The 25,428-nt window shown below is 44.8% G+C and overlaps 1 protein-coding gene across 2 annotated transcripts in view; it reads right to left on the bottom strand.

The window, feature by feature from the left end:
- Window positions 1–25,098, bottom strand: part of mfsd3 (major facilitator superfamily domain containing 3) — a 109,807-nt gene extending 84,709 nt beyond the window's left edge. Inside the window, exons 1-2 of one of the 2 annotated variants that reach the window (XM_033017555.1) lie at window positions 24,983–25,098; window positions 19,627–20,350 (exon numbers count right to left, since the gene is read on the bottom strand). In XM_033017555.1, the coding sequence (XP_032873446.1) occupies window positions 19,627–20,296 (670 nt within the window). In that variant the 5' untranslated portion in view covers window positions 20,297–20,350; window positions 24,983–25,098. The other variant, XM_033017556.1, reaches the window with a different exon arrangement.
- Window positions 25,099–25,428: the final 330 nt, after the last annotated feature.

Raw genomic sequence — 25,428 nt, 5'->3', positions numbered from 1 at the left:
GGGGGTGCAGATTGACGCAGGGAGTGGTGCGGGGTAGCAGCTGCAGACACTGGAACGGCTGGAACGTTTTTGCGCATCTCGATTGGATTGTACGCGCGTTTGAACTACAGTGGGGCAAAAAACTTTAGGCTTTAAGTGATTCTGTGTCACAGGCAGAGGAGGTCTTGTTCGCCGGAACATCAGTCGTTGGGCTGGAGAGCCTAAAGCACTGTCTCTGGCAATATTCCTCATGTTCAACAGGTCTAGGTAGACGTCAGATTTTGCTAGGAAGGAGCGTTCCATAAGTTGTTTAGCGCTGCGAACAGCGCGTTCGGCAAGTCCGTTGGACTGTGGGTACTCTGGGCAGCTGGTGACATGTTTAAAGTTCCAGCGCTTGGCAAAGTCTTTGAATTTCTGGCTGGTGAATTGAGTCCTGTTGTCAGTCTGAAGATGGGCTGGAATGCCATGTACGGAGAAGTGCTGCCGGAGTTTCTGGACAACTATTTCTGAAGAGATGGTTGGTAGAAAATCAATTTCGAACCAACTCGAGTACGAGTCCACTAACACGAGATAGTGCTTCCCGTGTCAGTCGAGGATATCGGCAGCCACAGACGACCATGGTGGGGAGGGAGCAGGTTGGGACAGCAGCGGTTGTTTTTGCTGGTGTGGCGCTTGCCTGTTACAGATCGCACAAGATTCTGTTTTTCCCCGAATGTACTTGGTCATTCCGGGCCAGTAGATCATTTCTTTAGCTCGTTGTACGGTGGCCTCAACGCCTGGGTGGCCACCGTGTATCTCCTCATAGTACTCATTATGCAAAGAAGGGGGGATGACCGTCTTGTGACCCTTTATGATCACTCCGTCCTGTAGCACAAGTTCATCGCGTACCAGAAAGTAGGGTCTCAGTTCAGCGGGGGTATTGGATTATTTGTTTGGCCAGCCGCCTTTAATGATCGAGGTTAGCAGCTGGGAGGTCTTATCCATGGCAGTGTGTTTGGCGAGGCGATGCAGGCGGTCAGTTGGAATGAGGGAAACCTTCAGAACGGAGAATTCCTCACGTTCGTAAGGATGTTGTTCGCTGGTGGCACGTGGTGCTTGAGATAGAGTGTCTGCGATGTGCATGTCTACCTTTTTTGTAGACAATGCGGAAGTCGAACCGTTGTAGCTGCATCATCAAGCATTGAAGTCTTGCCGGGGCAGCGTGGATAGGCTCGCTCAGGATTGTGGCCAACGGTTGGTGATCAGTTTCTACCGTGAAGGTTTTTCCGAAAATGAAGTCTTTAAGTTTGGAACAGGCAAAAACCACGGCAAGCAGTTCTTTTTCTATCTGGGCACAGCGCTGTTCGGTATCCGTTAGTGTTCTTGAAGCGTAGGATACTGGCATGACATCGCCGTTAAAAGAGGTCTGCAACATGCAGCGCCTAGTCCATACTGGGATGTGTCGCAGGTGATTGTAACTGGCAGGTTGAGATTAAGGTAGAACAGAGTGTGTGCACTAGCGAGCTGTAGTTTTAAAGTCTCGAAAGCTCGCTGGTGGTTTGGGTACCAGGACCAGGTGTTGTCCTTGTGGGTTAGTTGACGCAGGGGTGCTGACAATTCGCTGAAATTGGGGATAAACATTCCCAGGTAGTTGACCATGCCTAGAAATCGTTGCAGGCTTGTGACGTCAGTTGGTACCGGCAGCTCGTTGATTGCTGCAGTCTTCAGCGGATCTGGTTTCAGCCCATTGTTAGTGAACACATGTCCTACGTAAGTGACCTCGGGAACCCTGAACTTGCACTTCAGTGGGTTCAGTTTTAAATTAATGTCTCTGGCACGGTCCAGTACTTTACGTAGGTTTGCATCGTGCTCGGTGGCATCGCGGCCATAAACTAGGATGTCGTCAACTATGATGGCACAGGGGAATTCTGCAAACAGTTGTTCCATTGCACGCTGGAAAACTTCGCTGGCAGAGTTGATGCCAAAGGGCATTCTTAGGAATCGGTAACATCCGAACGGGGTGGCGAATGTTGTTAATGCCGATGAGGCACGGTCTAACGGGATTTGCCACAATTAGTTTTTGGCATCCAAGACTGAGAAGACCGTTGCGTTACCGATTTGTGCTGCGACTTCTTCGATGGTCCTCATGGGGTAGTGTTGCCGTTTGATTGCTGTATTCAAATCCTTAGGATTGATGCAGATGTGTAACTCCTTCTTGTCTTTCTTTGTGGTGACAACCATGGTGGAAACCCAATCAGAGGGTTCGCTGACTTCGGCGAGGACTCCAATGGAGACCATACGTTTTAGTTAATCGTGTATTTGCTCACGCATGCCATGCGGAACGCGGTGAGGGGCACATACGATTGGGGCGACTGTATGGTCGACAATGATCTTGTATATTGTAGGTAGTTTGCTGAGTTGGTTGTCAAACAAATCTTTGTAGTTAGATTGCATCTGTCTGGTTGGTCCCTCTGTCAAACAGTTTGTGAACAGCACGCCCGAAATAGACCAAACCCAGGTCATGGCACGCATCGATGCCTAGCAGGGTTTCAGAACTTGACTGAACGATGTAAAATAGCAAGTCCTTGGTCTGTTCATTGGTGGCACATTTGAAATCGACTTTGACCAGTGGGTGAAGAAAGTGGAGGAGTCTTTTTTCATGAGCTCAGTGGTTCTTATCTTGTTGAACACTTTGAGTGACATGACTTTCACGCGGGCGTCGGTATCAACTTTGGCGATCAGCAGTTTGTTATTGATTATCATGGTCACAGCAGGATCAGTAACTTTGCCTGGGGTACGCAGGTTTAGGGAGAGTACGGTAGACTCAGTGTCTGTGTTATCAGAGTCGTTCCCGTGGGAAGATTCATCTTGTTCATGGGAATCTGAATCCGACGGGTCTTGTTGAATCAGGTGCAGCTTCGTCCTTGGAGCTGTACTCCTGCTAGATTGACAACAATTTGCAAAGTGGTTGAGTTTTTTGCAATTATGACATACTTTCCCATGGGCCACGCAAAATTGGCGCCCCCAGGGGTGGAAATAGTTCGTTTGTGCACCTCGTGTTAGGCATGTTCTGGACTTTGCTGGACACATTGAGACATCTTTGCGGAGAGTAACTATCCAAATTCACATTTAACTGCTGATTAGCATTCACGCTATCAAAATCAGCCAGTGGTGCCACAGTCTCAGCCATCCGACAAGCATGAATAGCCTGCTCTAAAGTCAATTCTGCATTCCGTAGCAGTTCAGCTCGCAGCTTTCGGTCGCTCATTCCTCCCACAATTTTATCGCGAACTAGCTCATTTGTCAGCTCACCAAATCTGCATCAAGAGCTGTTGTGTCTCAGGTCACTGATGAATCGTTCCACAGGCTCATCGGCCAGTTGCACTCAGGGCAAAAAATCTTGTTCTCTCAAGGATTCTGTTAGATGGCAGGTCACAAAAAAAAAAGCAAATAAAAACTGTTAAATGAAATAAATCGCGGTAAACAGACACGGGGTAGACCCGATAATCTGACACCATGTAAAGAGTTAATTAAATGACCTTTAATTGAAGTTGTCATGTTCTATTATTTTAACTGTGCCATATCAATAGATTTTAGAAGCTAGCTATTGATTCAGTCTGGATCATAAGCAGAGAGTTCTTACAACAGTTTACCCTTTTGTCCCGATTAATCTAGTTCCTGTATCTTCAGCTGAAATCAAGGCTCCTGACTGGAGTAATTCATGATGTTTTTGTTGTGTTTTTCCAGTTATATTTATTTTCTATTCCTTCATATCATAACAGCTGATGGCTGTACTTAATATGGTAAATTTGTTGTAGCCTTGTTGTTGACAAGGGTGATGGTGGAGGCAGATATGATAGTGGCATTAAAGAGGTTTTTAAATAGGCACAGGGATATGCAGGATATGGAGATACATGGATCATGTGCAGGCAGATGAGATTAGTTTATCTTGGCATTATGTTTGGATCAGACATTGTGGTCTGAAGAACATGTTCCTGTGCTATACTTTTTTATGTTCTATGTTCTTAACAACTTTATGCACCAAAAATTCAACCTATATTTCTAACTGTAACAAATATAAAGCTGCACATTGCATGGAAGAAGCAATGAACCTACTACACAATTAAATAGGTAAGAATTAGAAATAAATTATGTTACTATTCAAAACAGTCGAGATGTGTTTTTGATACTATAATGTAAAACTTGCCTCCATGCATACAGGATCCTGGGAAGATAGACACAAAATGCTGGAGTAACTCAGCGGGACAGGCAGCTGGAGAGAAGGAATGGTTGACGTTTCGGGTCGAGACCCTTCTTCAGACTTGTTAAAAGGTCTTGTTTGAAAAGCGGTTCGATTTAAACCAGCATCTGCAGTTCCTTCCTACACTGTTTCTGGGAAGAAATGAATACAAACAGCGGGCCATCGGACACCATTACAGTGTAATCCGTAAGAGAATGCCGAATGGTTAGACATACAGGGTATGATGTGCAACTCTCCTGATTGTAAAGGATCATCCAAAACCGTTACATTTTTTTTACACGTCCAAAGCGTGTTCACAGAGTGATGAACAATCTAATTATGGAACTCAATCTCTTACAATCACATGATATCCAATTTAAAATCATTTGCAGCTATCTGCAAGTATAGCAGAGTTATCAATAACACCTAAGAGAAGACCATCCTGATACAGCTCTGAAACCATGCTTGTTTTTTTTTATCTATGAATGTTAAGAGCTCATCAAGAGATGCTGGTGCAGAAGAATGAAAAACTATTCAAACTAATATTAGAATAAAAATGTTACCATTAGATATAAGAGCTTTTGTGCCTTTCACATTAGATTTATACAGTCATCGAGCACAGAGGCTCTTTGCCCACCTTGCCCATGCCAAACAAGATTTCCCATCTACGCTAGTCCCAGTTAAACATGTTTGGCCCATATTGCTCTAAATCTTCCCTATCCATGTACCTGTCCAAATGTGTTTTGAATTTTGTTACAGTACTTGATTCAACTACTTCCTCTCCCAACTCAACGGGTATACGAATGAAATGGAATACTTTATTGTCACATGTGACAAGGCACAGTGAAATTATTACTTTAGCACTTCAACTCCCCCTCCCATTCCCAACTCCCCCTCCCATTCCCAATCCGACCTCTCTGTCCTGGGTCTCCTCCATTGCCAGAGTGAGCAACAGCGGAAATTGGAGGAACAGCACCTCATATTCCGTCTGGGGACCTTGCGTCCTTATGGCATTAACATTGAATTCTCCCAATTTGGCTAGCCCTTGCTGTCTCCTCCCCTTCCTTAACCCTCTAGCTGTCTCCTCCCACCCTCCCATCCGCCCGCCCTCGGGCTCCTCCTCCTCCTCCCCTTTTCCTTCTTTCTTTTCCCCCCCCCCACCCCCCATCAGTCTGAAGAAGGGTTTCGGCCCGAAACGTCGCCTATTTCCTTCGCTCCATAGATGCTGCTGCACCCGCTGAGTTTCCCCAGCAATTTTGTGTACCTACAGTGAAATTATTTGCTTGCATACCCAAGGTATACAAATAGTCAACCCATAAACGGCACTGACAAAGTTACAAAGTACCCCAACCGGCTCCTCCATTGTTCTCCACACCCCCTGTCCCTCCCCCCCGTTCCCACCGCAGTCCCCCTACGCTGGGTCCTCCTTTGTTCTTACACCTCGCTCCCTCACAGCGGTTCCCCCGTGCCCTCATCAACTGCCGCACCGCATACCACAGGTCGCCCCTCGAGGTTCCACTGCCGTGAGGCTCCACTGTCGTCGCAAGACTGCACCGACCTCCAAGGCTCCACCGCTGCTGCCGAGGCTCCACCGTCACCATGAGGCTCCGTCGGCCGCCATGGCTCCACTGGCCCAGTCAGGCTTCGCCGCCTGGCTTCTCCGCGGCCTCCTGGGGGACGTCTGCCCTCTGTGTGAAAATGTTGCCCCTCACTTTCCTATTAAGTACTTCCCCTCTCACCTTAAATCTATCTCCTCTGGTTCTTGTTTATCTGACTTTGGGTAAAAGACTTTTCTATTCCCCACATGATTTTATACACCTCTATAAGATCACCCCCTCAGTCATCTGCACTGCAAGGAATAAAATCCGAGCCTGCCCAACCTCCCCCAATAGCTCAGACCCTCGAGTCCTTGCAACATCCACGTAAATCCTCTCTGCACTCTTTCCAACTTCCAAAAGCAGGATGTTCAAAACTGAACACAATACTCCCAAATGCGGGCTCACCAACATCTTGTACACTGTAACATAACATCCCGACTTCTATACTCAATGAAGGCCACCCTTTTTGACCACCCTGTCTACCTGTGACACCAGTTAAAGGGAATTATGTATCTTCACTACCAGATCCCCCTGAGCTACAACAATCCCCAGGGCCCTGCCATTCACTGTGAAAGTTTCACTTTTCAAAATGCAACATTTCACACCTATCTACTTAAACGCCACTAACCATTCTGCAGCCCACTTGCCTATCCTTGAAATAATTCACAGCAAGTTAATTAGTTTTCTAGTGTAATCACTGTAATTAGATGGGTAAAAATGCTTATAAGATACTCAGCAGGGTCCCACAAGAAGTTGTCTGTACATATGACTTTTGAACACTCTTGTCTCTTGAAATATAGTCAGTTCTTTTCATTCAGATGTATGCTAGGCTTTACAATAACTTCCCATCTTAAAAATTAACGCGGCCTATGGAGTTATTCTCCTCAGGGGAATGGTGAGGAATTATAAACTTGAATCCAACTTACAATAAAGCAATAAACAACTCAAAGAAGATGAACAGCTTCAGAAAATATGGCTTGTTTTTAACCAAAATAAGACACATCAAATTACAGAAATCGTAATAATGATCTGAAAATTAATTGCGTGGGTTAGAAATCTGTAGGTTTTGTAATGATACACTGCTGAACCCAAGTGCAATATTATTCCTATATATCAATATCAATCAATATCAATATCAGTTTTATTTGTATTGTACAAATTTGCCAGCAGCGGTACAATGAACAAAGAGCACACAAAATCACAATATAAATGTAACACAAACATCCACCACAGCAATTATCACTGAGGTGGAAGGCACAACATTTGGCCAGTCCTCCTCCATTTTCCCCCGTGGTCGGGACCTCAACCCTCCGCAGCCGCCGCTGTGGGCGTCCAGATGAGTAGACAAGGTAAAGTCCAGGTAAGTCCAGAATCGGTGCTTCCCCACTGGAGACCGCGGGGGTCGGCAGTCAGAGCTCTTCTCCAGTGGTCCCCGGTGAGGGACCCACTCCTGATGGTAAGTCCCTGCCACGCCCACGGTAGAAGTTGGCTGCAGGCTGGCGGTCGGAGCTCTTCTCCTCCGGGGTCCCCAACGAGGGATCCCAGGCCCAGGACACCGCGCCAGTTGGAGCTCCACAGACCGCGGCTTCAGGCTGCCGTGGGCCAGCGAATGGAGCACTCCCCTCCGGCGAGCCCCGGCTAGGGCTTGCCTGCTCCGTGACGAGAGTCCGCGCTGCGCCCGCCGCTGAAGCCCCGGGCACGCCTCCGGGTAAAGGCCGCGCCGATCTTCGATGTTTGGCCACGGGGGAGTAGACATGGGTAAGAGCGCCTCTTCGTGGAGGAGGCGACCGAAGCAGTTTCCCCCTTACCCCCCCACACCACCCCCCACGCAGGACACACAGAGAGGCACCAAAACAAACATTAGGACACACTAAAAAAAAAATTTAAAGTAGAAAAAACTAACATGCTGCTGGCAGGGCTGCTGGCTTGCAGCGCCCCCACCGACCATGAAATCATTTTTAGTTCCAAAATTTCAGCATAGTAGAAAATGAAAAGAAAGCAATAAAAACACACCACAGGTCAGGCACCTATAGAGGGACAAACTTAATGTTTCAGCCTAATGACCTTGCGTCAGATATGTTAGAAATGCACCAACTTTTAAGCAAATCCAAATCAAGAGGGAAAAGTGAAACAATAAAGGAACATTATAGAGATAGAGTCATACAGCACAAAAACAGGTCCTTTGATCTAATATATTAAGCACCCATCAATACCAATCCTATTTACCAGCAGTTGGTCTATAACCTTCCATGTCTTGACAATTCTTGCGTCGGAGAATGGCAAATGTTCTTAAATGTGAAGGAAGGGATTGCAGATGCTGGTTATACCTCGAAGATAGACACAAAATGCAGGAGTATCTCAGCGGGACAGGCAGCATCTCTGGAGAGAATGAATGGGTGATCTTTCGGGTCTCGATCTGAAACGTCACCCATTCCTTCTCTCCAGAGATGCCGAAATGTTCTTAAATGTTGTGAAAGGATTTGCCTCCATCAAACTCTCAGACAGCGTGATCCAAATTCTAACCACCCTCTAATCTTCTTCTCTCTGAACTCCTGCCCCTTATCTTAAACCTGTGTCTGCTAGTTTTTACAGACAGGGCATATCTGAACAATGTTCTATATTGCTGGGCAGATGGCAGTACTGTAATTGTACTAGAACAACCGGGTTAGAGGCACAGCTTCTTCTGCAGCATAGATTTTCAATATTATAACCAGGATATTATCTGGTCACTTAGCCTTTGTTGTATGCAACCAAGGACGTACACGCCACTGGGGATTAATGGGACTATTGTGGATAGGGTGAGCAGCTTTAAATACCTGGGAGTCCACATCACGGAGGATCTGACATGGACAACACACACTGCCACACTGGTGAGTAAGGCAATGCAACTCCTTTACCACCTCAGGCAGATGAGGAAATTCAGAGTCTCTCTGAGGATCCTTCAATCCTTCTACTCTGGTGCTGTAGAAAGCATCCTGACTGGAAACATCTCTATCTGGTTTGGCAACAGCTCTGCACAAGGCTCTGCAGAGAGTAGTGCGTTCGGCAGAACGCACCACGGGAACTAGGCTCTCCCCCCCCTGCAGGACCTATACACCAGGAGGTGCAGATCCAGATCCTGCAGGATCATGAAGGGCCCCTACCACCCCAGCAACATTCATGCATGTATGACTACTGCAGTCAGGCAAGCATCTCTGCTGTCATGCAGCAAAAACTGAGAGGCTGAGACGGAGTTTCTTCCCACAGGTCATCAGGACTGTAAACTCTGATCTCACCAGGGTGTAAATATTGTTGCGTCTTTTTTTTAAATGTAAATACTGGTTCTTTGCTGTTCTGTTCTGTTGTTTTGCACAATCCCGCAAGCATTGCCACTTTCATTTCACTGTATATCTTGTATGTATATGTGACAAATAAAGTTGACTTGATGTAGTTCTTTCTGTCTCTTCTTGGGAAAACCTGGATTGAATAAAACTGTTTTTTATAATGGTGCACATTTCAGAAATAAGTTGATATACAACATATTCCTCGTACTGTTGGAGTCAGAGCGTTATAGTGCAAGCCCTTCAACCCATCAGTTATGTCAGCCATCAAGTATCTATGTAATCCATTTACCAGCATCTGGTGCACAGCCTTCCGTGCCTTCGCAATTCAAATTCTCATCCAGATGCTTCTTAAATGGAGTTAACATCATTCTAGCTGTACATGATTATGAATGCTATTGTGAATGCTTCAGTCTTGTCAATAGCGTTCACAAGCTGGCCTGAGCAGGAATTGTCCAGGATCTGCTACTCCCATGAGCTATTTAATTGTTCACCAGAGCTTATGATTGGAAGTGGCACGTAACTAGAGAGCGAATACGGCCCCTCAGAAACCAAAGTAGTCATACATGCATGAACAGAATATTGCTTCTGTATTCACTGCAGAGAAAGACATGAAGACTAGGGAACCTGAGGATGTTAATGGAGATATCGTGAGGACAGTCTATATTGCAGTCGAGGAGGTGCTGAATATCCAATGACATATGAAGGGGGATAAGTCTTCCAGACCAATAGACAATAGACAATAGACAATAGGTGCAGGAGCAGGCCATTTGGCCCTTCGAGCCAGCACCGCCATTCAATGTGATCATGGCTGTTCATCCCCAATCAGTACCCCGTTCCTGCCTTCCCCCCATATCCCCTGACTCCTCTATTTTTAAGAGCCCTATCTAGCTCTTTCTTGAAAGCAAGAACGGAACTCACTTTCAAAACATGGAGGGGACGGGGGACACAATTTTTTGGCGGCCGCGCGCGCATGCGCACACTCACACACGCGCGCGAGGCTTCGGAGGCTCAATCCAGCGCGAAATGCAGCTCAACTGCCTGTCTCACCGGGTTAACCAACAGCCCTGTCTGGACTGACGGGATACCAGCGCGGCTTCTCCGCGCTGGCCATATTTCCCGCAAGCCCAGGCAGGTTAACCTGGCGGGGATGTCGCCCACCTCTCAAAACATGGGGGGGACGTGTCCCCTCTGGCCCCCCCGGGTTTTCCGCCCCTGCTTGAAAGCATCCAGAGAACCTGCCTCCATCGCCCTCTGAGGCAGAGAATTCCACAGACTCACCACTCTCTGTGAGAAAAAGTGTTTCCTCGTCTCCGTTCTAAATGGCTTACTCCTTATTCTCACCATATCCAAGGACACTGGTGAGAAGGTAAAGAAGAATTAAGGAGCCCCAGCTGAGATTCATTATTCATCGTTAGACACGTGCAGGTGCCAAAAAAACTGGAGGATGGCTAATGTTGTGCCTCTATTTAAGAAAGGCTGCAAAGAAAAATCTGGGGACTATGGAGAAGAAACTAAGAAGCATGATGAGGGCAGGGTCATAAACATACGTTCAGCAAAACGATCACCCAGTCTACGGTTGGTCTTGCTGATGTATAAGTTTCCTCCTCCCTCAACTCTGTCCAGGGACCCAAGTCAAGTCAAGTCAAGTCAAGTGAGTTTATTGTCATGTGTCCCTGATAGGACAATGACATTCTTGCTTTGCTTCAGCACACAGAACATAGTAGGCATTTACTACAAAAGCCGACAGTCCTTTCAGGTCAGGCAGATGTTCACTTGCACCTCCTTCAACCTCATCTACTGTATCCGTTGTTCCAGAGAATGTTAATGGAGATATCGTGAGGACAGTCTATATTGCAGCCGAGGAGGTGCTGAATAATGTTGACCAGGTGAACAACAGAAACTCATATGTCAGGCTGTTATTCATTGACTACAGCTCGCCGTTTAACACCATCATCCCCTCCAAGCTGGTTATCAAGCTCTCAGATCTGGGTCTTTGTGCATCCCTCCACAATTGGATCCTCGACTTCCTCATCCACAGACCAGTCTGTCCGTATTGGTGAAAATGTGTCATCCTCGATAACAATCAGCATGGGAGCTCTGGTCTCAAGGCTGTGTGCTCAGCCCCCTGCTGTACTCACTCTATACTCATGACTGCGTAGCCGAACATAGTACAAACTCCATCATCAAGTTCGCCAACGACACCACTGTTGTGGGACGAGTCAGAGTATAGAAGTGAGATCGACCAATTTCCCAAATGGTGCCAGCACAATAACCTGGCTCTCAACACCAGCAAAACCAAGGAACCGACTGTGGACTTTGGAAGGGGTAGGATGGGGACCCACAATCCCGTTTATATCAACGATGGTGGAAAGGGTCAAGAACTTCAAATTCCTGTGCGTGCATATTTCTTAAGATCTTTCCTGGTCCCAGCACACTGATGCAATTATCAAGAAAGCACATCAGCGGCTCTACTTCCCGAGAAGATTACGGAGAGTCGGTATGTCAAAGAGGATTATTTCGAACTTCTACAGGTGCACAGTAGAGAGCATACTGACTGGTTGCTTGGCTTCGTGGCTTGGTTCGGCAACTTGAGCGGCCTGGAGCGAAAAAACTGCAGAAAGATATGACCACTGCCCAGTCCATCATCGGCTCTGACCGCCTACCATCGAAGGGATCTATCGCAGTCGCTGCCTCAAAAAGGCTGCCAACATCATCAAGGACCCACACCATCCTGGCCACACAGTCATCTCTCCACTGCCATCAGGTAGAAGGTACAGGAACCTGAAATCTGGTACATCCAGGTTCAGGAACAGGTTCTTCCCCACAGCCATCAGGCTATTAAACTCGCCATCAAAGAAACTCTGAACTATAACAGCCTATTGCACTGTATCTGTTTATTTATTGTGTGTGTATATATGGTCTATGCTATATAGGCACACTGATCTGTTCTGTATTTATGCTTACAATATTCTGTTGTGCTGCAGCAAGCAAGAATTTCATTGTCCTATCTGGGGCACATGACAATAAACTCTCTTGACTTGACTTGACTTGTCTTGAGAGGTGCACTCTTATACATTGACAAGACCAAACGTAGACTGGGTGATCATTACGCTGAACGCTTTCACACAATCCGCCTGGTCCTACATGATCTCCCAGTTGCCGAACACGTTAACTCACCTTCCCATTCCCATACTGACCTTTCTGTCCTGGGCCTCCTCCATTGTCAGAGGTCAAATGTAAATTGGAGGAACAGCACCTCATATTTCACTTGGGCAGCTTACAACCCAGCGGTATGAATATTGATTTCTCTAACTTGCATCCCATCTCTCTAGGTCCCTTCCCCACCCAGATCATTGTACTAGTTTCACTGTTGTCCTGGTGAGTTTCATTGTCTGTATATCTCATTTTCACCTAGTCCACAGCTAACAATGAACTGTTTCTTTGATCATCGTTACTGTTTTGCATACCTTTCATTCATTTATTCTGTATCACTATATCGCTGTCTATATCTCTCATTTCCCTTTCCCAGGATGGGAGAATCAAGAACTCAAGGGCATAAGTTTAAAAGGTGAGAGGGGAAAGATTTAATAGGCAACTTTTTTCACGGAGAAGGTTGTGGGTACATGGAATGATCTGACAGAGGAAGTAATCGAGGTAAGTACAATAACAAAATGTAAAATACATTTGGTCAGGTACTTGAATAAGGTTTAGTGGGATAAGAGCAAAGTGTGTGCAAATAGGACTAGCTTAGATGAGGCATCTTGGTCAGCATGGATGAAGTGGCCTGAAGAACCCATTTCTATGCTGTATTACTCTATGACCACAGAGCTGAACATAGGAGACTCAGAGAGAAATAAGCCTTTTTCAACACACAACAGGGCCATTTTCAATAATTTATTGTGGACCTACCTGGTTAGGCTTCAGCCAATTGAGTTTGAGTACAGGGAATTGCTTCAGGTAGGTCTATTTCAGTAAGGCCTGCAAAGTGATTCTCCCTTGAGCACCCTAGCCATCTCCCTGCCCCCACCCTACCCAAAACAACATCTGCTCACAACATGACTATGATCCCAAGATCTAAACCCTCAGACAACTGCAATCAATGCTAGTGTAACAACCTGATCCATGTGGCCCTGATCTGCCACCAGGCTCAATTTTCCCTAGTGTATTTAGCATGCAAGGCTTGTTTTACAGATGGTTTAGAACTCAAGGTCTTTAACATTTTCCAAGTGCACGCCCTTGAAAGCAAACATTCATTGGATTTCTGCACAATGCTTATCACAAATGCTTTTTTCCCAGGGGCCATAGGAATCAGTAATGAAAGAAATTGCATACTTTCTCGGATCGGTGACCAGTTCAGTGTGTACTGTGACAGCTGCTCGCCTCTTTAGAGTGCATCAACCTGACAGGTTTGAGAATAGCACATTCATGACAGTTTAAGACTCACATCATTTAACATCCTCAGAATAATAAAGATGTTGTTACAGAGCCTGGACTCAAGCAGGTGTTGGCAATGGTAAGTCTTAATAAGTCACAAGACAACAGATGACTTTTTGATTTAAATCCATCCATGATGACTGAAACGGGAACTGTAAACCTGAAATAATATGGAATTAGCATCTGTGACCATTGTTATTAATGCCAAATTTCACCTTTCTACATGTGCTTCTCAGAATTCGCGAACTAGCGACAATTCACCTACCTGTTAACTGCATTTTGTTGTCCCTGTACTGTACACTGCACAATGACAATAAAGTTTGAATCTGAATCTGAATCTGATGTGCTTCTCATGTAATCCACCAGAGGGTGCATCCCAACCAGTTACTGGCAAAATGAAACGCCTTACACTTCCTTATCTCTGTGTCTCTCTCTCCCCTGACTCTCAGTCTGAAGAAACATAGAAACATAGAAAATAGGTGCAGGAGTAGGCCATTCAGCCCTTCGAGCCTGCACCGCCATTCAATATGATCATGGCTGATCATCCAACTCAGTATCCTGTACCTGCCTTCTCTCCATACCCCCTGATCCCTTTAGCCACAAGGGCCACATCTAACTCCCTCTTAAATATAGCCAATGATCTGGCCTCAACTACCTTCTGCGGGAGAGAATTCCAGAGATTCACCACTCTCTGTGTGAAAAAAGTTTTCCTCATCTCGGTCCTAAAAGATTTCCCCTTTATCCTTAAACTGTGACCCCTTGTTCTGGACTTCCCCAACATTGGGAACAATCCTCCTGCATCTAGCCTGTCCAACCCCTTAAGAATTTTGTAAGTTTCTATAAGATCCCCCCTCAATCTTCTAAATTCTAGCGAGTACAAACCGAGTCTATCCAGTCTTTCTTCATATGAAAGTCCTGACATCCCAGGAATCAGTCTGGTGAACCTTCTCTGTACTCCCTCTATGGCAAGAATGTCTTTCCTCAGATTAGGAGACTAAAACTGTACGCAATACTCCAGGTGTGGTCTCACCAAGACCCTGTACAACTGCAGTAGAACCTCCCTGCTCCTATACTCAAATCCTTTTGCTATGAATGCTAACATACCATTCGCCTTCTTCACTGCCTGCTGCACCTGCATGCCTACTTTTAATGACTGGTGTACCATGACACCCAGGTCTCGTTGCATCTCCCCCTTTCCTAATCGGCCACCATTCAGATAATAATCTACTTTCCTGTTTTTGCCACCAAAGTGGATAACCTCACATTTATCCACATTATACTGCATCTGCCATGGATTTGCCCACTCACCCAGCCTATCCAAGTCACCTTGCAGCCTCCTAGCATCCTCCTCACAGCTAACACTGCCCCCCAGCTTCGTGTCATCCGCAAACTTGGAGATGTTGCATTCAATTCCCTCGTCCAAATCATTAATATATATCGTAAATAGCTGGGGTCCCAGAACTGAGCCTTGCGGTACCCGACCCGACCCGAAACGTCACCAATTCCTTCTATCCAGAGATGCTGCCCGTCCCACTGCATTTTGTCTCTGTTTAATGGTAAAATGAAGTTTGGAAAGAAAATTGTTGCACTTAGACCTTTTAGATTTTAAAGCTCTTGATTGGAGGAGCAGACACACAGTCACAGGAAACAAAACTATAAATCTGCTCTCCCATTGGAGCCTGCTCCACAATGCAATGGGGCGGAACAGTAGTGCAGCAGGATAGTTACTGCCTCACCGTGCCGGAGACCCGGGTTCCATCCTGATTACAAGTGCTGTCTGTGTCGAGTTTGTACATTCTCCCTATGACCACAAGGTTTTCTCCAGGTGTTTCAGTTTACTCCCACATTTTAAAGACATGTACATTTGCAGGTTAATTTGTAAATAGCCCCAGTGTGTAGGACATGGAACAGGTGTGTGGGTGGTCGGTGTGGGCTCGGTGGGTCTGGGAGAGCCTGTTTCCACGCTGTATCCCTAAACTCTAAACACACCGTTTATCCTTTAACAAACTTAGTTTGCAGTTTATTTGGCTGATTGCTGTGAAAATTATCTCAGACCAGTTCCATTCAACCGCCAAGCCAATGTTGGCTCCCTGTCCACTTTGTTTTTCAAACTTCTAACATTGTTGTTAAATCTCTCTATCCTGCAAACCTTATTTTTGCCATTTATTCGAGCCCTGGAAATCCTGTTAGATCTTTGCACTCCTTTGGTATTTTACTTCTGGTCACCACTACCACCTGCCCTTCGCTCCCACTAATTTCATCACTTTAGTGCCAATGCCTTCAAGTGCCATGCGCCTCGTTGCTCTTCATCAGGTCTCCTCACTTTCCTTGATAAGATGTCTTTTAAAACATCTCCCTTTGACTAATCCTTTGATCTGCATGTCTTTGCTAACATGTCCATATAAAATATGTATTCAAGAGAGAGTTAGGCATACGTAGCTCGTAGGGCTAATGGAATCAAGGAATATGGGAAGAAACCAGGAACGGGGGACTGATTTTGGATGATCAGCCATGATCATATTGAATAGTGGTGCTGGATCGAAGGGCCGAATGGGCTGATTCTGTACCTATTTTCTATGTTTCTATGTTTAAAATATGGTTGATACAAGTCCCTTTGCCATCTTCATGTGCTTTACTGCTTGAAATGTTATTGGAATCCCAGATATTATTTTTTTTAAATACGCTTAAAATATAGTTATCACTTGAACTGTAAAATATCTTACCATTGTTAATCACAATTATATTAACGTTGAATCGCAAATAAAATTAATATCTAGCTTGCAAAAGTATTTTTTCAGTGAAGATTTCAAATTCAATAATGACATCTACTTTCAAGTTCCTTCTGTACAAAGTTACACATTTTGCATAAGTGTTACACATAGAATAACACCCATGACCTTTGCAGTTCTGCCTGAATTCACTGTTTGGTACTTTGTCACATTTTAAATTCCATCCTTTCAGAATATAGCAGGAAACAGGATATTATGCATTATGCAGGATATAGCAGGAAATATAAACTGCCGAAGGCAACAAAGCAAAAGAGGCCACAATGAGATCTCTGTGCACATGCTGACATGTATTGCTCAATTCATGAATAAGTGAGCAATGAACTGTGACAGAGGATGTATCTGAGAGTGGGAATATTCAGAATGCAGAAATATTGATCCATTAATCTCTCTGCACTTCGTCTAGAATTATGTTTAGGTAGACCTGTGTTAAACATTAAGTATGCCAGTTTAAGATTTTTTATTTACTAGATGCACATAAAAACACAAGACTATGTATAATAAGTGGTGAACTGTCCTCAAAGGTAGAGATAATAACAGCATTTTGTCTAATTAATTTTCCATTTTAAAATCATAATATTTACCTGTTTTTATTTCAAATATATCTACACTAAAAATTGATTGGAATTAGTTACTAGAAAATCAGATATATTTAAAACAAAAACTCCATCTAGGATGCATCATAGATTGTTAGTGAGGTTGAGGCAACAACTGCTGAAGACTTAATGTTCCGCCTAAGGAAAGATATGCTTGAAGGAGAGGAAGTGCCAGAAAGATTTGCCAAATTGATTCCAGAGATGGGTTGGTTGTCCTAGAAGGAAAGATTAAACAGATTTAGATTACAGAAATAATAATCATGGAAATGGGCCTATACTTGAATTTAGAAGAACGAGGACAGCACAGATATATAGCTGATCATCGAGCAGATCAAGGTTCAGTCCTAATGTCCGGTGCTGCAAATATGGAATTTGATTGCTTTTCCTATGACTGTGGGGTTTCTCCTGAATGCTCTCATTTCCCAAAGATGTTTAGGTAAATTACCTGACTACTCTAAAGTACCCCTAGTCTAAATGTGCGTGGGGATTGGGGAGCCACAGGGAGTTGATGGAGATGTGAAAGAGGATATGTTACAGGGAAATAATGGGACTGATGAAAGCCAACAGAGACCTGATAGACCATGGGCCAAATGGCCATGGGCCTCCTTCTATATCATGAGAAAATATGAAATCACATTGAAACAAACCAAATACTTACAAGTCTTGAGTAGGCTAATGCAGAAATAGACACAAAGTGCTGGAATAATACCTTTTTTTTCGAAACCAGCATGGTTTCCTTGTTTCTCCATTTTAATGCAGAAATTATGTTTCTAGTCTGAAACATCACCTATCCATGTTCTACAGGGATGCTGCCCGATCCAATGAGTTACTCCAGCACTTTGTCTCTTCTTTTGAAGTTTATAGAAATCTTATTCTAACTTTCAGTGAGAAATGTTTTTTTAATTTTGATCAAACAGTCGATAGGCATCACGGTGTTCAAAGTATCACCAACACAAGTATTCAGTTGTATTAGGTGCTACATTGAGCTCAATAATACTGCCTCTCTACAACCATTTTTCACATTTTGACATTATAAGCATTATTAAAAGAAGAAAATACTGGAAATATGCAGCGTCAATCAACACCTACAGTAAGAAAAATCTAATTTATTTTTTTGATGGAAACCTACTTTAGGATTCAAAACTGGCAGCTCAAAACATTATCTTTTATCGTATGCGTAAAATAAGCTGCATTGCAATTGAAACTACAACTACTTAGAACTTTAAAACTAAAACGTAAAATACTGGCCATCATCAGCAGGTCAGGCAGCATCCAAGAGAACATTTCAGGTTCAAGGACCCACATCAGAAATGATGACGGATCTTCTATCTGAAACTCACAATCACAACCACACAATCACAATAATACTTTATTAGCCAAGTATGTTTTGCAACATACGAGGAACTTCATTTGCCAAGTCAGTCATACATATAAAAAGCAACGGAACACACAAAACACATTTAAACATAAACATCCACCACAGTGACTCCTCCACATTCCTCATTGTGATGGAAGGTGAAAAAAATTTCAAATCTCTTCCCTTCTTTGCTCTCCCGTGGTCGGGTGCCTCAAGCCTTCCGTTGACGGGACGATCTTAACTCCCGTAGCCAGCGATGTTTGGACCCTCCGCATCGGGGCGATCAGCTCCTGCATTGGGGGGATGTCAGTTCCCCTGCGCCGGTGATCGGACCCCGCGTCAGGGTTGGTCGAACCTTCCGCGACGTTGGAGCTCCCGACTAGTCTCTCTCCCGAGACTGTGAGCTCACGATGGTAAAGTCCGCAGGCTGCGGTTGGAACGATCTCAGGCAAGGGATCGGCTCCAATGTTCAATCGGCTCAAGTCAATCCGAGGAGGCCTCCTGCTCCATCGATGGTAGGCCACAGAGCGACCGGCGAATGCGATACGAAAATTAATCGCATCTCCGGCAAGATAAGAAACTGAAAAAAAGATTCCCCCGACCCCCTCCCCCTCCCCCCACATAAAACAAACCGGAGAACATTTACATAAACTTTTAACACACACTAAAAATTAAAAAAAGACGAAAAAACAGACATTGTTAGGGGGGCTGCCAATTGTGCGGCGCCCCTAGTGGTATAAACTATACCTGGTGGAACTCTATCTATATTCCACAGATGCTGTCAAACTGATGGGTGATCCCAGCATTTTGTGTTTTAATTTAAACAATAATGCTACATCAGTGCATTGTTCCCTGATTTCAAAATTATTTGAAGTCATTGCAGTGAATTTTGAAAGCAGTGTGCTGACATGACTGTACAACTGTAAAGATGGATTTCTAGGCAAGGAATTTTAGAAGAATTGGAAAATCATTATTTATTGATAATTATAGTCTTGGAGTCATACAGCATGGAAACAAATAGGCCCTTCGGCCCAACTTACCCATGCCGACCAAGCTGACCCATCTACATTTCCATATCTTTGTGTCTCCCTCTCCCCTAACTCTCAGTCTGAAGAAGGGTCTCAATCCAAAACATCACCCATTCCTTCTATCCTGAGATGCTGCCTGGCCCGCTAAGTTCCTCCAGCATTTTGTAGTGTAGAGACTACTCTACACCAGTCCCATCTGTCCGTGTTCGGCCCATATCCCTCTAAACCATTCCTGTCCATGTATCTGTCCAAATGTCATTTGAACGTCATTATCGTATATTATAGTATTATGCTGGATGCACTTACCCAATTTGTAGATCATGACGTAAATCAGATTCCAAACTGTTCCAGGCACTTTAAGGATCTCTCCTAATATTTTGCTGGGATTTAGCACAGGAATACTGTTTTTTGTTTCAGAGGTATCTTCCTCTTCAGGTATGAAATACGAAAAAAACATAGCAGCAGCATAGACGACACAGAATATTATGAATAGCATATTCCAGCCAATATAGTCCATCACAGTTAATAGCCCGGCTCCTGCAATAAGAGAGCCCATCTTATAGGCAACAACCTGGATGGTATTGCCATAACCAATGTCCTCACTTCTAAGTAAACGAACTGCAATGCCATCCACAGCAATGTCTTGAATTGAAGCAAAGAAATTCATCAGCAACAAAATGAAAGCCATTGCCGGGAAATCCCTTTCCGGAATCAGTCTGGACATTACTAGACAACATAAAAATAATCCAAACATGCTACACAGCAGCCATTTCCATTTAGTTCCATATTGATCCACAAATGGAGCCCAGAGTATCTTAAGTGACCAGGGAAAAAATAACAATTTGGTCAAGCTGATTTTGGTAAATGAAAGTCCAAATGTCCTCAGATAAATTGGTAACAAATTGGATTGTAGTCCATAGGGCATTCCCTGTACAAAGTACAGTAAGCCAAATAGTTTCATTTTGAAGGGCGCCATTTCAAACGGATGTCATCAAAGGTAAACTAATCTTTCTTGTGATGAATTCAATATCTGCAACAACAAAAAATACGATTCGTTAAGAATTGCACAAATATTTTAGACATTATACTGTAAACCATCAGTATCTTCATACAAATGTAATTTAACATCAATTTTAGTAGTCAATGGTTGTTAACAAAAAAATATTGAGTATAATTTGATTACTAAACCAGACACTTAATCTAATCAACACCAAAAGATCAACTTCATTGAACCTGGAGTTGTGAAAGAGTTAAGGGCCTGTCCCACCAGCATGCGATTGCATGCGTCCAGCACGACCAAACGTGCTCGCTTGAGGCGTACGGCCACGCGGGGCCGGTCCCACTTCGATCGGTGGAGGCGTATGGAGTTGTGCGAGGCTGGTCCCGACATCGCGCGGGGCTCCGAAAATCCCGCACTGTCCGAAATCTTCGCGTGCCAACGGCCTGTCGGCCCGCAGGTGCATTGAGGGCGTATGCAGCGTCTCAACGTCGTACGCAGCGTCTTGACGGCGTACGCCTAGTGCGTGGCGTTGCGCGGTGACGTCACCGCCCGGCGTACCGTTGCGTGATGACGTCACCGCCCGATGCCGTGCGACGTCCAAATTCAATCGGCCCGCCTCCTGCCCAGCTGATTGGTGAGTTTGACGTAAATTACGTCACGCGCAAACTTTGCACGTACTTACCATGAACTTAGCGCGAACTCCGCTTCTGTTTGGTCGCGCTAGACGCATGCAATCGCATGCTGGTGGGACAGGCCCTTTAATTACGTTACAACTCCAGTCAATGCCACTATTCACATAGATTACATTTTTTGTACCTTTGAACAAATATTCAAAAATCCAAATGAACACTCTTTTAACATTGTAATCTAAATTAGCCAACAGCAAACTAGGTGAACTGGTCCTTTATCTCAATTTCTGCTTGTAGAAGAGTGTAAGAGTTACTGCAGTTCAAACTTAATTATTTGGCTGTGAAGTACTTTGAAACAAAAGTCATTAAATTACTGAATGTTCATCATTTTATTCTTTCCCAAGTATCAATTAAAATAGCATAAATGCTTGGAGTAAAATGTAATATTTGGAAAAGCTTTCAATTTAGATTTGCTACCAGATAAAAATGTGAAATGTATTCAAATCTTTTAAGTGTACAAACACATGCCCATTTATCATTTTGAGTTGCATTAAAACAGGTTACATTTATAAATCAGAGATATGGCATTCTAAATAACAATTCCATCAGGCAAATACACCGACAAATTAATTTATTTCTGCTTTCCCTCCCTATTATGGTTATTCAGAAAGTATTTCTGATGGTACACAAAAATGCTGGAGAAACTCAGCGGGTGCAGCAGCATCTATGGAGCGAAGGAAATAGGCAACGTTTCGGGCCGAAACTCTTCTTCAGACTGATGGGGGGTGGGGCAGGGAGAAGAAAAAATAGGAGGAGGAGCCCGAGGGCTGAGGGAGAGATAGGAAGGGGAGGAAACAGCAAGGGCTAACAAAATTGGGAGAATTCAATGTTCATGCCACCAGGATGCAGACTCCCCAAGCGGAATATGAGGTGCTGTTCCTCCAATTTCCAGTGGTGCTCGTTCTGGCCATGAAGGAGACCCAGGACAGAGAGGTCGGATACGGAATGGGAGGGGGAGTTGAAGTGCTGAGCCACCGAGAGGTCAGGTTGGTTAATGCGGACCGAGCGGAGGTGTTCGGGCGCCACGCCTACGCTTGGTCTCACCTTCGATTTTCCAGCATCTGCAGTTCCTTCTTAAACACAGTATTTATGATGATTTAATTGATGAGAAATATTTTAAGCAGGAAAAAGGATTTAGTGTTCCAATTATCATGTAACTGAAAATTCACCCAGCAATAGTAAAGGGAGTAAATTTTGCAAAAGAGACCAAACTTGGGGATTTAAGAGTTGGAATGTGGTAGAGCCTGCGGAGAAATAGTGATGTTTAGGGCAAGACCTTATAACATGTTTGGGAGAGTAATGTAATTCCACAAAGTCAAGATCATTGACAGAGAGAGACTTGGTGGTGCAGCAAATATGCTACACCCTAATGGGCCTGTCCCACTTAGGCGATTTTTCAGGCGACTGCCGGCTGTCAAGTTGCCGGCAGTCGCCTGAAAAACCGGCAACTGGAATGGAGACTGTCAGAGTGGAACACACACACATCGCTTCCTTCACCAGCTCGTTATGCAGGCGGGGGACAGGGCAAGCGGGGGAGTGCCAAGTGAAATTCCCATTGTGCAAAGCCAAGGTGATCCAGACACACACTGCGATGAACAGGAAGGTTGGTGCTGTAATTAAGACTGCTAAAGCACAGTGTACGGTAAGTCCTTTAAAAGAGGGGGGGGGGAGGGGGCAGAAGGGGGAGAAGGAGGGAGTAGGAGTGCAGACTCCTTCTGACTTTTAAGAAGCCAGAGATACACGGCTGTGAAACTCGGTGGACATTAACATTACCGGTCGGTTATCCTTGGTTCTGATAACTACTGCTTACGTTTTTCTTTCCCTACGAGCCAATGAAATTCACAGGTCAGCACCGGCTACAACCTACGAGAACCATCGACCTCCTGGCGACCCACCTATGGCACGAGCATTCTCGCTACTCTCCACAGCGGCTTCATTCTAGTCGCCGCTAATTTTTCAACATGTTGAAAAATTCGCGGCGACTATAATGAAGCCGCGACTAGTTCCCAGAATGTGTGAACTCCTCACGACCATGAAGGCGACTCCCCGGCAACCACCCGCGAACATGTGGCGACCATATGGCAACTGCATGGTCTCCTGCAGTCGCCTAAGTGGGACAAGGCCCATAACAACTCAAGCGACTAAGATTCAAGGCTGACCTCTCTCGCAATATGTGCATATTCTCCTGCGACTACATCAGTTTCCCTCAGGCTCTCCCATGTTCTCCCTCATCCCAAGAACTTGCTGGCAGTTTAATTGGCGTTGCAAATTACAACTGCTTGGAGATTGGTGGTAGGAGCATTGGTTAATGGGCATGAGTGAGAGAATAGGTTAGAGTAATATGTGGATAAATTAGATTGATGAAGATTGCTCTAAGAGATTGCATTGACTTGATGAACAATGGTTCCTGCAAAGTTCAGAAAAAAACAGGGGGGGTGTTCTTGTTGGCATAATGCTGTTTGTAAGAACAGGGCATGCTGGAATTTATGAATGGCAAAATATAGCAAGTAAATAATATGGCAACAGTTGAGTAATGCCATATAGAGGCATTGAGCAGAGAAGGAGGGATGAGATGTTAATAGATTCCGAAAGACAATAGACACCAAAATCTTTCCCAACCAACATTTAAACTAAATTACCAGTAGTGACCCTCCAAAACTCTGGTCACCCCAGCACGTATGCTCAGAGGCCATTGGGCATGTGCAATGAGAAAGTCAAAAGTACAAAAACCATTTATTTAGTAAATGTGTTTCCCCCTCCCTCTTTATAGCTTGGTCCCTCATCCATTTATCCGCTGTGTCCGGTAGTTCTGTTCTCACTCCCCCTTTCTGCACTCCTTGGACAGAATAAGGATAGTTTCTCTGGTCTTCAACTTTCAGTCCACCAGCCACATTCAACACATCAAAACTATGTCTTTTTTTTACAAAAAAAAAGATTTGCTTATCTAAAGCCTGAGAACAATACTGTCCATTTGCATTGACGTGGATTTAAAGTTGAGGGTTAAAGCTTCCTTCAGTGTTGGTTAACAGCTATCATGATTCGTGGGAGCCTTGTGGCCTGTCTTATGTGCATCCTGTTCAGTGTTTACTCCTCGTCACCTCTTCCCTTCCCTTTGTTGCTGATATTATTATGATACTAATCGCATGTTAAACATTCTCCCATCTTAATCCTTTTAACAGAACCAGGGAGGAAAAGACGTTTGTAGCAGGCCCTTTCCAAAAATGCAGGTGTAGTATTGACCTTTGGGTTGAGAACTGTGAGATTAGTGCCTACGACCACTTGAGTCTCCTCCCTCAGATGTTCCCGTTTTCTCCCCCGTCCAAAACGTGGACGCTTTCAGGCATTGCTGAATACTGCAGCCGAGAACCGTGCACTAACGTGGCATAGCACCTATTTCTAAAGCGCGTAAGGAATTCCTAGGCCATTGCCCTTTTAAGAAGCGCCAATGAACCCTTGCAGACGCTCATTACGTGGTCCATCCGCAAAGGACAAATTCGCCCTGACAAAATGTTTTCTGGGACCGCAACGCGGAGACAATGTGGTTATACTAACTTATTCGGGTGCCTGGAGCAGGCTGAATTCAGCTTTTATTGCAGCATGCTGGAGCAGCTAAGATGCAGGGAGCCGGCGGCTCCTGGAAGTGGCTGGAACGCGGCCTGGGAGTCGCGAGCGGCGGAACGTCCCGGGACAATGAATGAGGGAGGGAGGTAGAGAGGGTCCGTGTAGCAAGTGCTGGCTGCAGCCAACCGCATGGGAGCCGTCGCCACCAAGGATACTTCCTCTAGTAGCTTTGGTCGCCACCGCCTCACCCCCTCCCTCACAGTCAACGTGCGTTTATGAGTCAGCCCTTGAGTAACAACATAATAGGGCCGGCATCCGTCGGCTGCAAAGTGAAAGCTTCTGTGGGCTGAATGCACCTTACACTTTTACATCAGAGTTACGAGCATGAAAGTGGTTTTTATTCGGTTCACACCTGTCGCAGTTTTTAACCCATCCTGGCCACCGATCTCTTTGATCCTTTGCTCTTTGAAAGCGAATTGTTTTCATCCATTTACCAGTTCAGCCCCCTTGAGGTCACTATTGGCACAACATCATGGGGGGATGTTGGCCAATTCGTCCGTTCCCACCCGAACCACCCCCTCCCCGGGTACTTCAACTTCAAGTTCAAATGAGTTTATTGTCATGTGTCCCTGATAGGACAATGAAATTCTTGCTTTGCTTCAGCACACAGAACTGAAAATAGGCTTACTACAAAACAGATCAGTGTGTCCATATACCATTATATAAATATATACACACATGAATAAATAAACTGATAAAGTGCAAAATGACAGATAATGGGTTATTAATGTTCAGAGTTTGTCCGAGCCAGGTTTAATAGCCTGATGGCTGTGGGGAAGTAGCTATTCCTGAACCTGG

This window comes from Amblyraja radiata, chromosome 3, assembly GCF_010909765.2.
Source record: "Amblyraja radiata isolate CabotCenter1 chromosome 3, sAmbRad1.1.pri, whole genome shotgun sequence".
Classification (NCBI taxonomy): domain Eukaryota; kingdom Metazoa; phylum Chordata; class Chondrichthyes; order Rajiformes; family Rajidae; genus Amblyraja; species Amblyraja radiata.
Note: the sequence above shows the minus strand (reverse complement) of the source record. Positions and strands in the feature narration are given on the sequence as shown.